At 41.8% G+C, this 13,660-nt stretch overlaps 1 protein-coding gene across 2 annotated transcripts; it reads right to left on the minus strand.

Annotated features, from left to right (window-relative positions):
- Positions 1 to 280: 280 nt before the first annotated feature.
- Positions 281 to 12,557, minus strand: xpo5 (exportin 5). 2 transcript variants are annotated; one of them, XM_031840488.1, is made up of 33 exons: positions 12,337 to 12,557; positions 11,825 to 11,946; positions 11,665 to 11,737; positions 11,446 to 11,583; positions 10,890 to 11,072; positions 10,749 to 10,775; positions 10,483 to 10,668; positions 10,036 to 10,112; positions 9,899 to 9,943; positions 9,700 to 9,790; positions 9,485 to 9,568; positions 9,267 to 9,392; positions 9,095 to 9,185; positions 8,872 to 9,000; positions 8,484 to 8,593; positions 8,212 to 8,364; positions 7,903 to 7,944; positions 7,722 to 7,811; positions 7,367 to 7,566; positions 7,170 to 7,272; positions 6,767 to 6,948; positions 6,317 to 6,417; positions 6,125 to 6,221; positions 5,902 to 6,038; positions 5,626 to 5,723; positions 5,465 to 5,511; positions 4,959 to 5,065; positions 4,136 to 4,195; positions 3,810 to 3,901; positions 3,617 to 3,724; positions 2,993 to 3,130; positions 2,613 to 2,777; positions 281 to 2,368 (listed from the first exon to the last, which is right to left on the minus strand). In XM_031840488.1, the coding sequence occupies exons 1-33, from the start codon at positions 12,436 to 12,438 to the stop codon at positions 2,222 to 2,224; spliced, it is 3,651 nt and encodes a 1,216-aa protein (XP_031696348.1). In that variant the 5' UTR covers positions 12,439 to 12,557; the 3' UTR covers positions 281 to 2,221. The 2 variants fall into 2 exon arrangements, with proteins under 2 accessions (XP_031696348.1, XP_031696340.1); XM_031840480.1 differs by having other exon boundaries at positions 282 to 2,368; positions 8,212 to 8,367.
- Positions 12,558 to 13,660: the final 1,103 nt, after the last annotated feature.

A 13,660-nucleotide genomic window follows, 5' to 3' on the forward strand; every position in this document is an offset into this window, starting at 1 on the left:
CATTTCACTCATAAAACATTATTTAATAAGTATTAACTAACACGGAAAGTAATGAGTTTATGTCTAAAATATTTTAGACATATTACAGTTTTCAATTCTGTAAAAATATAGTATTATATACGAGCGGGTCAGCTCTGAAGAGATCTGTCAGTATATATACACATTTGTATGTAGGTGGTGTTAATACATATATATGTCAGTGTAAAGATTCACTGACATAATACACAGCAAGTTAAACATCGACTTGTGCTTCTCTGAAGAGAAAATTTATTTAATATCATTATCCACATTGTAGTTGTTTCTTCTTTAGGATTATATTTCACCCTAATCTATATTTGCAACTTCTTCACCATGTTGGTCATTTTGCAAAATGTTGAAAATTGTGCATGAGCAAAAACAAAATATATAACTAATAAGAAGCAAATATGTCAATCTGTAGCAAGTAAAAATAAGTTGAGCTACTTTTCCATTTATTCTAAATTTAAAAGAAACCAAAAGATATGCATTTGAGATGAATTGAAATCTCATTTTTTATTTAAAAACAAAATATAAACCACACTACAGTTTTAAAAAGCATATTTTCTCCATTGTACATAACTTTTTAGTGTTACACAAGCATTTGTTTTAAATGGCCACATGTGAACACACGATCGCCACAAAGACAGTGAAATGAATTGATTGGAAGGTGAAGCTTCATAAATGTTCCTATTCCTGGGCAAGGATGATGTGAACCTGTTTCAGTAATACCTGAAATGCAGACCAGTCTATACGCCCTTTAAAGAGGGCTCACTCTAAGCTAAAATAGCTCCCATATATTATTGGCCTGAATCTACACAACACACAACAAATCACACTCTACATTAAAGCTCCATAAGAGCAAAACACATCCATCGAATTATGCTTAAAAACAATCCCTTGGATAATGAAGGAATGTAGTGCTGGTTCATCTTTTTCTTACGGCTGGCAAAACCAGTACAAACACAAAAAAACACTTTAAAAATGAATATAAACAGCCAGAAAACAGAAAGACTTGGATTAAGCTACACATTAGTTGTTGAGTCCACCATTAAATAATCATGAAGTCATATCTTATTAGGTTTTGCATCTCAGACATAATTGTCTGGTCAAAGTGTTGTGTGTCAAAGTCTATCGTGAGTTTTTTGGCACAATATGTGGCTGAAATACTTGTATGATATGTGCTTTGCATTAAATAAGCAATTCAAAACGCTACTTGGGTCGGTGTAAATTGTGCCGATATGAGGAACCGGCAAAATGCAATCCACCAACTACTACTGTGTAATATCTGCAAACCAGAAAACTGTTGTTCATATTTATATCTACAATAACTTCAAATCACTATTCAGCTGAATATGTTTCCATAAAGTATCTTCACCCCATCTTAGGGAACGTCGCACCTGAGTTTCCTTTAGCACATACTTCAGAATCAGAGACTGCATTCAAGCTTGTCCAGTCAAAGGAAATCACGGCAAAAAAAAAATAAAAGAGTACGAAGATTTTTCTTCTTCTTGACCCGGAATATAACGGCCTCGAGAGCAGCAGCGTGGTCACATAACATATCTGCAACACTCACCTCTGAAATTAAGATTTTACAAGTACAAAAGGTCTCCACCGCTCCACAAGCCCCCCCCCCCACACACACACACACACACACACACACTACTCCTGCAGCAATTCTCTATTCTTTGCTTTTTTTGGATCATTAGATGCCAGTTCCTATGCTGTATATCACACCACAGCTTGACGCTCAGTTAGATTTCCTCGTCCCATATATCTGACATACTGTGGTGGGCAAAGGGCAAATATTGCCTCCTTAAAATGAAAAAGACGCAACATGACACAACAGAACAGTTTGGTCCCTTTCATGATAGTTTTGTGGCTCAATGAAGCTTCTGCTGCAGAGCAAATATCAATGGCTAGTCTTGATGTTTTAACACAGAAACAGGCCGTTATTTAATCTGAAAAATGTAGTACAAATTTCAATATCTCATATACCTGTGTGAGTGTTATTCTAAGGATATTACTTATAGTGTGACTGGTGCTGTGGCATGAAATAAAAGAAGAGCTTTTGAGAAACAGAAGAGTGTTGACAGTTATGTTAGGTAGAGCCGAGCTGCTCCAGCTTGAGGATGGAGAGGGAAACCCGGTTTGTACACACAACTGTTTTCAGTCAGTATGAATCCATTAGAACCACCATGTGCTCCTACAGGGTATTGTTCTCTGGGGAGAAGAGAGCTTCCAGGCCCAATGCTTCACTGCTCTGTACATCTTTGTCCGGCTTCGGCTTTTTAAAGAGCGATGGAAGATTCCGGATATGAACCTCCTTCCTGAACTGCTGGCACAGAGCTTTCTGTTGGCCGGGGACAGAGAGAGGAGAGGTTAAACACGGCTATCTGAGATCCACCAGAAAGAATTTCATTAGATTCTACAGCCTCACTGCGCTGCTGAGCACACAAGATTTACAGCACAGCCAGAATCACACTGCTGAGTAATGCCTTGCACTGTTAGGCCCGTCTGTGGTCACCCCTGATGAGCCCTCTACAGTGGGACACAGTAGAGACGCACTGCTCTCTAGTGGCTGAATGTGGCATTACCCCAACTGTTCCTGCAATGAGCCTCTTGAACTGGTCTTTCCTCTTCTTGTCCCCAAGCTTCTGGGCATTGGGGTCAATGAGCCTGTGGTCGTACTGGCCCAGAGACTCCACACTGATGTTTGGGATCTGGGTCATCACCGCTCTCAGCTCTATGTAGCGAGGCCGCTAGGACGGACAGACAGACAGAGAGTTAAAAAGAGCAGGATTTAACTTGAACGTTGCCCTGATGAATCTTTTCATTATACCTCTAGTACTATATGAATTTAACCTGAAGCAATTAGTTGAGCGACAGTTTTAAGTCGGTTAGTTGAAGTCGTAGGGGACTTCTTTAACTGATCAAACAAAGGCAGAAATAAAGAGATGGCTGCCTTTATCCTCACCAGGTTTTCATAGATGAGCATTGCAAGCTGAGAGAGGGTGGAGTTGCAGACCTCATGCTGCCCATGAACCTGAAGGCCTCGGAGGACACTGGTGTAGAACCATGTGACCGCCTCAGGAAGAAGATTACCCACTATGACCTGAAGAGAGACAGAGTGAATGTGGGACAAAAACCTTGAGAGAAATATGTGGTAAGATACTTTTCACAGCCTCCATATGAGTCGCAGGCGATGAGTGAGTACCAACTGAGACATTTAACTAACTAAAAAAAGCCTGACAGAGGCAAAAAGAGTGCATTAACAGGAGAGAGGTGATAACGGTTTAAATGAAAATACACGACGGGTATTTCCTCTGTATCCAAAGCCTTAACTAGCTTATTCCTCTGTGCTGTAGACTTCATTGTTGCCAAGAATTAAATGCAATAACTCTCGTCTGAGAAACATTTGCTTACTCACAGCTTTGAAATATTTACATCTTTAGTTCTTTTCATGGAATTTGTGAAAATGATCAAAAATATAGAATATGGCCAGCCTTATCCCTCAAGAGGAAAGTGTGACATTGAAAAGGATATAAAAAATAAATAAACCAGGGCTTGTATTGGACATTTGTTACATTCCGCGCGCTACCTGCCGCAGAAGTGTCCAGCAGACCATTGAAGCAGTGCGGTGACAGTTAGTGGTGTCCTTCCATGACAGAGAGGTGAAGGAGAGGGTCAACAGGGTCATGTAGATGTTCTGCAAAAAGAGAGACATTAAGTTTAGATACAGCAATCAATGAGTAACCATGCCCTCTTTAGGATGTTATGTGCCTTGGGCTGACCTCGTGTTTCAGCAGGCATTTTCCCAGCTCAGTCAGCTCCTCTGTGGGCTGGGCTGGAGACGCCGCCTGCACTGAATCCATCATGTCTTCCTCTGCGAGAGAATATATCACCAGACGCTTTGTCAGAATCAAAAAACAACAACAGTCTTCATGTCTTGTTTTGCTTTGTCGTTAGGATTGTGGGTATTTGTTTTGCTTCTGTCTGGCCAGCTGAGTGGTATCACACTCTTCAGTGACATCACAGCACAGACAGACGGACGAGGATAACTCATGAAGAAGAAAACCAGAAGAATAGCTTTTAAGAAGCACGTGAATCTGACTCTTACCGTCCATTTCCTCCTTATTTGCAGCTGGTTCAGGCAGCTTTTTGGAAATACAGCTCACAGCTAGAAGACAAGAAAGAAGAGAAGTATTACGGCCCCACAATAACTCAACTCCCCAATTTACAGTCAGTCTTAGAGTAAAAGCTGATCAGGCAGTTGTCTGCCATTTGCTGAGAATCCCATATATTTTGGTACATTCTCAATACCAACATCAAGAATCACCCTCAAAGCCCAATGCCTTGGCTATTTCACTTTGGGAGTGCACAGTGCAGCTCAATGATCACGCAAGTGGGTTGTTCATCACCCAAGACAAATCCTATTGGTCCATCACGTCTATATCAGCGATATCCAGGAATTATGGCTGATATTTGCACTTTGCTGATGTGTTCTGAAACTGTTCTCAGCTGGTGTAGCAGGCACAAACACAACCTTCCCACACGACTGAAGTGCATAAGCAGCATTCAGGAAGAAGTCCCGAGCTTCACTTAATGCTTCGCTTTACAGCGGGTTTAGACAGGGACATTATATAGCTGTCATAAAACAAGAGTAACACCATTGTGATAAAAAATATTGCGACTTTTACAATAAATATTTTTTTTTATTCAATACTTATGCCAACAAATGCAACTTGTCTGGCACATAGAACAAACTGCAATGCTAGTTAAGACTTCTCTTCCAATTCTTAAACTCCAGTTTATTTGAAAATAATCTGTTTATAGCAACATCATAATCATTTTCAAGTAATAGTTATCAATAACTCAAGTGAGCATGTATCTGATGTTTAACCAGGTCTTTATATGTTGTTACTACAGATGTGGAAACTTACCGAGGAGGTCCAGGACCTCCCTGCTGAGCAGGCGAACCAGCTGCTCCTCCAACATCTCCTGCGTCACCTGGCTCTCCTGACACACCACCACCTCCTCCTCCTCACCACTTAAAAAACAGGTTACCAGTAAGTCCACACAACCAGTTTGAGTGTCAAAGAGCTAAATATGCAGTATATGCAGTAGAGACTTTCGAGTGATTTGAGAAGAGCTCTTATCGGTGCTTATTTTGAACTGCATCAAGAGTCAAAGTTACTGTGTTTCAGAGATATTTTACATTCTAATGTTCTGTTGTTCTCCAGCTAAACAAAAGACCGGTGTCTTAGTGGGTAATGTGATTTGTATTTCAGGCATTCATGTCTAACTTGAGTGTTCAATTAATATGTTTAACAACCGTCTGAGGACCTAAGTGAAATACCTTTCTTCTTGTAAAGTACATCATTTCCAAATTCCTGATGTATAAACAAAAACACGTACGGACACAAACACTACATCACACTTGACTTACTTGACAGAGCTCCTCTGGTTGATGAGCTGCCACTTGACGTTGAGCCTCTGTAATATGAAACAGAAGCAAGGCCAAGAGACAATAATGACTGAGTGAATAAAACGTATATAGAGATGAGAGTAAGGAGAAGTGTTACAGAAGGGGAAGTGTGGACATCTGACCTGCTGCATGTAGGCGAACAGAGGTCCCAGCAGGGGGCAGATCAGAGTGTTGTAGTACTCCTGAGGACACGATAGCACCAGCTGCCTCAGGAACACCCGTACGCTTGTTAAGGAAATGCCATGTTAACATGAAGCAAAAGCTCAGCTTTGCTCATGTGGAGAAGTATACATTTAGAATGAGTGTAAGACAAAGATCTTTTACACCTCGTTTATCAAACCACTGAAATAGGAAAAAAAAAAAAAAAAAAAAAAGTAAATCAAATGAAATGAGGATATGAATCATAGGGCGAAGTCTGTGGTCAGGCACACGGTCGAGGGAGACGAAAGCAGAACCGGCTATTTCTTCGCTCAGTCTCTCAATGGTGAAGAATTCCTGCTGCAAGGACAGACCTGCATTCCCCAGGACGTGGAAGCTACAGAGGTAAAGAAAGCAGATGTAATCTGCACCTGCATGTGAGCTATAAACAATACGGAGGAAAAGTTTGGGGAAAAGCCTCACCAGTTGTCATACAGTGTGGATAGAAATCCCTGCATCCGCTCCGGGCTGGTTCTATACACAGGAGAGTCATAAATATCCAGAGGATGCTGAGAGAGACCTGGAGAAAGCCCATATTAAGAGGGTTTAACCACAGGCTTTTCAGATGATGGCTCACTAAGGGGCAAAAAAACATGTGGAGAAATGTGCTCTTACCAAGAACGACATTTCTCTCTGCAGCCATCACTTCATGGGCCCTGGAGAAAGTCTCACTGAGACGAGCCATGTTCTCTGGCATGAACAGACTGTTGTTAGTCCTGCAGTGAGGAGCAAAGAAAGGAGACAGATCAGTATAACAGCAGGAAGTATTTTGAGACACTATTAGACTTACTCAGGACCCTTTCACACAAATGACCCACATATGATGGATACATTAAAAGCAGCAAGAATAGCAACCTCTGAAAATGCTGAAAAATACACAAATCATGTGCAGAGCTCTGTAAAAAAGAAATTGAAATACATAGCAATATGTGGAAAATGGATTGCGACATGCACATGTCTAATTTGTTCACACATTGGGGATAATATGATCCTCGGGTTCTTGTTAGTCCAACACAGTTCTCCACATGGCTGAACACCAGGTTCAGTGCCCTCCGACAGGCGTACCTGATTAGAGCCAGCAGGTTGGGCAGCAAGACCAGAAACTGGGCAGTGAAGGGGTTTCTGTAGATGGGAGCTCCAGCAGCGGTGTAGCCCATCACAAAGCCACCGGCCTTGGCTTCCTCCAGGTCTGCAGGCCAGCGTGCCCGCTTCACCACCCCCAACATGGCATACAAGCAGAAACCCAGCTAGAGGAAGGTCAAAGAAAGAAGAAATCAGGAGCAATATGGGGTTCAGTATCTTGCCAAAGGACACTTTGACATGCAGACTGGAGGAGCCGGGGACCAAACCGCAGAGTCTTATACATTAGTGTGACGTAAGCAGGTCTACATTGATCTCAATGACCTACAACCAGAAGCCCAGTGAGAGAAATACTGCAGTTCTTAGAGTTCACATACTACACACTTACCCGGCCCCTATTAAGGCCCGCTGTGTCTGCATCTGGACTTTGCTCATTGACCACCTGGTCGGCACCCACAAAGGACAGGAACACAGCCGGGTCACACAGCACCCTGAAGCACAAAGAGTCACAAGTCAATCATCTGCCACGACACTGAAACACGTCATGTACGATGTGAACAGAAATAGAGAGAAATCAAAACGCACCGCCTCATCTCATCCGAGGTCCATTCTGCCACCACTGAAGCCATCAGTTCATCTAGAAAAGCCTTCTGCTTTGCAAAGTCTTTGAACTGGTTACTGATGAGCACCAGAGCTTCCATCAGTGAACATTTCTCCATGTGAGTGAGCGTGGCGTCGCTCGAGAACAACTTCTTAACGTGGTTGTAAAACAAGTCAAAACAAGGCTGGAGAGGAAAAATTAAAACGACGTCAAAGTCACAAACGTCTACTCGTGTCTTTTCATCAGCACGCTGTACTTCAGGGACACATTCTATGCATAACATCCACCAACTGAAAGCAGTTATAATCTGTCATTCTACTCGGATAAATTGACATTTACCAGGATGTATTGTGGGTAATCCCGGCATATTTTGATGATGGAGGAACAGGCGTGCCTCCTCACGTTCTTTACAGCTCGGGTCCGAGGTGCCTGAAGACGTCAGTTGGAAATTATACTTTTCGGTCTTGGACAAAAAGGATGAGGAGAAGTAGCAATATGTGGTTCTCTGAAGGCAACTCACCTTACTTTCCTGACCAACCTCAAATGTTATGGCACTAAACAACTGTAGGGACAAAAGAATAAAATACCGTGAGACCAATGTTCATGATAAATACTTGTCATGCAGGCACAGAAACACATTAAATGCAAAATGATGTGACCAGAGAGAGGTCAAATTTCACACACTGTTCCGTTATGATTTCCCAAATCACCACATCTAACAATCTCAAGAAAACCCTTGATATATACGCTATCCATTTCCTTATACAATAATAATACATGTATGGTAAATAACACATAATATATAGTGACCAATGACGACTATGCTGACCTTGTAGAGAATCTGTGGCAGGAATTGCAGCCTTTGTTTAACAAACGGGAAGAGAGCAGAGATGTTGGTGAGCACGCAGGACAAGATCAGCGGGTCTTTGGTGTTGTAGTTCAGCACGGCCTGCAGCAGCTCCATGCTCTGATCTATCGGTAACTTCTAACATAGTGAGAGGCAGAAGGGGGGGGGGGGGGGAAAGAACCTTCACATCATTACAATCAACTTACTTTTGTCTCACACCGTTTTGTTCTGATAAATAAAGTTGTTCCCGTTACCTCCTCCTCCAGATTTTTGAAAATCTGTGCGACCACACACTCCATTAAGACGGTCATTGCATCCCACTGGACCACTGATGGAGACAAGAGTGAGCACAGGCCCTCAGCAGCTAGTGACGGGAGGAGAGAGAAGAGAAGTACATTTGCTGCATGTAAGAATTCATGATCTTCAACATGTATATGAAACTAGTAAAACAAAAGTCCTTCAATTGAATGGTCAGAAAAGTTCCCGAGTGGTCAATGGGGAATGCTCTAGTAAATTTAACCAAGGGGGACTTTGTAAGCCCACATTTAGATCCATAATGTTGCATATTTTACATGTTAAATTAACCAAACCCACGACAAAAATCCTCCCCTCCAAGTTTAAAAAACGAGGACAAACGCTTACATGTTGTAGCCCCGGTATCAATCGGGCTGGCGATCTGATACTGTAGCCATTCTGCTGCTATCTGGAAAGCCTCCAGAGGGACGATGCGACACGTAATCCTCACGACCTCTCCCTGCTGTGCTCGAAAAGCTGTGAAGTATGAACACGCACTGTGAAAAACACCAAAGGATCAAATAAAGAGCACTGCTCTGAATTGAGGTAAAGCTGAATCCATAATACTTACAATTAAAGAACGAGTTGAAATCCTCGTCACTGTCAAAGTCCACACGGGAGTACTCGCAACTTGGGTTGTCGTTTCTAGATGGAAATCCCGTCTGGAGAGGAAAGACGAAACCTTTACACCTGTGTTGCTTCCGTGTACAGTGGGAATGGAAGCACGGACATCAGTGTCTCACCTTCACTAGGTTGGTCATAGACGCTCTGAGGTATTTGACGGCCATCTCAACAACAACCGCGTCCTTCGACAGAGTCTCGTGTCTGAACAAAGCTCCCCAAGTGGCCAGAGTGGATGACTTTAAAAACTGCAGGACAAATCACAAGAGGAGAGTTCAAACACAGCGGAAAAATTTACATTCTACTGATTTAAATGCAGTTAAAATGATTGTCTTCTCACCTGACTGGAATGTTTAGTGAAGGCTAGAAACGCTTCCGTGTACTTGCTGAGATTTGCAGGTACCTCGACCTCTACATCTGAACCCTGTGGAGAGAACATGACATTTAAACAAAAGAGCCTAAACTGTTAACACGTGCTTTTTTTAATGTATGTGTGTGTGTGGACGAAAGCCCAGATAAGAGACCACGTGTGTGACCAAACGAACACAAACTCACCACTAATGAGCAGAGTTGGCCTCCCAGAGCACACAGGACCTGACACAGCCTCTTCAGGAAGATGTACCGCCGCTCCACCACCTCCACGGCTCTGAAGTCATACACACAGGACTATGAGTCACAGCTACATGCACTGAATGAACTTACCATGTGTTTTTATGACTGCTTTACAGTGAGCCAGGTGTGTCACGTTACTTACTGTGACTCAGCGGACTTCTCACATATAGCCAGTCCATCTGCTGACCTGTAACCAGACAGACACAAACCATTCAATAACTGGGACGATAGTATGTTGAAGCCTGTGAAGAGAAACGATGGAGAAGCAGATGTACTCACTGGGCTGCAGACAGGATGTAGTGAATGGCCACGTCATCAAACAGCAGCATGAATGGCTTCCTATCCTCCAGCTTGCCCTGTGGCAGAATGACACACATCATTAAACACGTCTTATTATTGTCGTTAAAAAAATGTTGCAAAATTGGTCAGATTGTCGAGGAATTCTGTGAAAAAGACTCTCTTCCACACCTCTCAGTTCAGGAGTTATGGGCCAAAAAAAAGGGTGTTATAAATAGCCACATGGTGGCGCTGTTGCTTTCCACGGCCCAACTTTCCAATAAACTCTATTCAAATCTGGTAATCTGGTATTTCTAAGATATCATAGAGTAGTAGCTATCTGACAAACAGAGACAATAAATGAGGCTGAAAGAATAATGTCTTTACAGCTAGCATTATGGCATAACCATAAGGGGTTTTTAACGGCGTGTTTTTTTCCTACCGACTCACCTTCCGGCTGATAGCGATGAGCAGACACTCTGCTGCCTCCAGCTGCAGCTCCGGTTCACTCAGCAGCAAACACAACATCTCCAGTAGATGACAGTTTCCGGTGGTGATGTGCACCAGAGACACCCAGTCTATGTAGCCTGCAAGTGTATTCAGCGTAGCCACCGCGACTCGACAGTGAGCTCTGGCCTGTGCGTGGAAAATGAAGGTAAGTAATCAAGTCCATGAAAGGTTCCTTTTAGAGCAGTGATGCAGTGATGTCTTCTCACCTGCAGTTCATGTCCGGGTGACCCTTTCTAGATAGAAAATAAATAAAAATCGTTTTCATTTAGCAACATAAATAATGATACATCTAGAGATAAGTAAATTGTAACGCTACCTATTTCTGAAAAAGTTAAGACCCCACTGACCAGTTTACGGTAGTCCTCGACATTAACATGCAGAATGGCCATCATGAAGCTGAAGATGCTTTCCATGTTTTGGGTGAGCGTCTGCTGGATGTCTCTGCGTCGCTGGTTGGGCAACGTCTGGAAGGTGATCACATCCTCCGCCAGCCTCAACAGGATCAACATCACCAGCTCCGTCTGCGCCTCCTAGGAAAGTCAGAAGTGCATTTTCGCTTTTAATTTATTTACTTACATTTTTTAAAAGTCCATACTGACAGGATTAAACGGTTGCATCTTTTGGCCAAAACTAATGTGTGCACTGATAAAATAATCCAGTGGAAAAGATGTTGTTCAGCTTCATAGTTGCTGCACTTATCCCACAATTGCTAATATCTACCAATGGCCAAGTTGACATGATGATGCCACATGAAAATGACTACTCGACTGGTACTTATTTGCATGCGAGTTATTACATAATTGTATTCAAATTGCATGCAAGCTGGCAAAGGATACGACTGATATGCAGTAACAAACATATATATATATATATATATATATATATATTATAGAAGTCACTCACCCCATGGCTAGTGAGAGCCTCCATCTCTTTCAGCATATCGGGCCAATGTTGAGGCCATTCCCTCTTTATCATTTCCACAGTGATTCGTGACAGCACATCTTTGATGTGGCTCTCCTCCTCCAGGATAGCATGAGTACCCTGAAAAGACCCCAAAACAGGTGTCAGATAAGCATTTACGACTGTGACAGTAAGACAGAATTTAATTTCTATCACACTCACAGTGGATAACAGCTGCATGGCACACTCCTTCAACTGGACTTTCTCTTGTTGTTCCATGTTGTTCCATCGAAACCTGCAAGAATTGTGTTTGCTTCCTTTCACATATGCATCTTTAATCATGTCATTGCTTTGTTATACTTGGGTTCTATGTGACACTCACTTGATGACGTGCTCCAGGATTTGCAAACCGAAGTGTCTCACCACAGCTGGCTGGGCTTTGTCGGCTAATTGTAAGCCACATGGGACACAGAAGGAGCTCGTCTCTTTAAACTCCTCACAAAACTGTTGTGGACAAACATAAAGCTTGTTATTTTTGACCCGGCACCTAGTTTAACAAACAACATTTCAGCAGGTTTATAAATATTTATTAACGTATGATTACTGTGTAACGTTAATGCGTCCGTGTACCGTTTCTATGAATGAATGAATGGACGTGAGTCGACAGTGTTGTGGTGATAATCATGGCACAAGTTAGCATCTGGCCATCATCATTAGAGATGTAGCTAACGTTAACAAACGTGCACGGGTGTTATGTTTATGAACTACCCGTACTAAGAACAACAACAAATGTTTATTCCGCTACGCAGGTACACAATTCTACTTTTACAACAGCTACAATAGATGACAAGCTCAGCTAGCTAGCAGCTAGCTAGCGACCTATAACGATGCTACCTTTAGGGCCTCCAGTCGGTAGATTTGTGCCGTTTCTGCGTCCATCATCACATTCACAGCTTTGATGAGCTGCTCACACATGGCGGCCACCTGCTCAGCCATGACTGCAGGTTGTGTCTTAAGGCAAAAGCGACAAGCTCTCCTATGCAAAACACCTGCACGACAGCGAGCTGCGTACGCTCAAGGAGGTAACCAACGTGCACAAAATGTGCTGCTGCCTGCGCGTTTGAACATGTGGCTCGCCGTTGAATGGGTGTTCTGGGAGTTGTAGTCGACATTTTTTTTTTTTTTTTTTTTTTAAAGATCGTCTATGAACCAAAGGAGAAATCACTTCTGGGTTAACAACAAATTTGGAGTCCCAATGTGTACGTCTTATTTCTTTATTCATTAGTAAGACATTGTGAAATAAATGATCATATTAATACATCCAATATTCAATAAATTGTGAAATTATAAATGATCAAAACTAAACTCATGGTGACACTTTATTCCATCATCTTCTTTCTAGAAATTAAATTAAATTATTTATCTAAATACTTTTTTCAAAAGTCTTTTCCCAATGACACTTATTTCTAATGTTACTTTTCATGCCACCAGTAACCACGCTCTCATCTTTCTGGTCATCAAATTATTTCACAATTCATGTGTTTATGTATATATCCTACTCTATTTATTCATATATGTATTTATATTATAGTGTCTTAATTATATATTTCATATTGCATACATTGGGGTTCCACAGTAGATTGTCCTCTCATCTCACCAGCAAGCAGTTGTTTTACTGAATTGTAGTCATTCCAGCCTTGAATAAGTGGAAGGTTATATTTGAAAGAACGCAGACAAATGTATTAAATCAACAAGAGATGCACTTATTATACAGCCCCCAAACAGCACCAGACATAGTGACTTAATTAAAAGCACAGGTGTTGCTTTTACAACATTACCAATGGCTCTGTATCAATCGAGTGTCCCAGTAAACGTGACAGTGACAGTGACAGCCATAATTCATTGTATTATTTACACCTCTGCTTTTTCTAGTATGCAAAGTCAAAATGTCCTCGGTGAAAAACACATATTCCCAAACAAATAATTCCTTAGTTTAGATCAAACGAGGCACCCGGTAAAGGCTGGAGCTTTGAGGGCCCCTGGAACTCTCTGAAAATCAGCAGATTATTAATTAAAATAAGCATTAGTAGCAGTCCTACATACCTCAACCAACAACAACGTTCACATCATTGAATGAATAATAATAATCAAATTATATAATATATAATAGCATTACAGTTATACTTAAACGCTCATCCTACCAATACATTTAACATAG

This window comes from Anarrhichthys ocellatus, unplaced genomic scaffold, assembly GCF_004355925.1.
Source record: "Anarrhichthys ocellatus isolate YVR2014 unplaced genomic scaffold, GSC_Weel_1.0 scaffold3, whole genome shotgun sequence".
In the NCBI taxonomy this organism is placed as follows: domain Eukaryota; kingdom Metazoa; phylum Chordata; class Actinopteri; order Perciformes; family Anarhichadidae; genus Anarrhichthys; species Anarrhichthys ocellatus.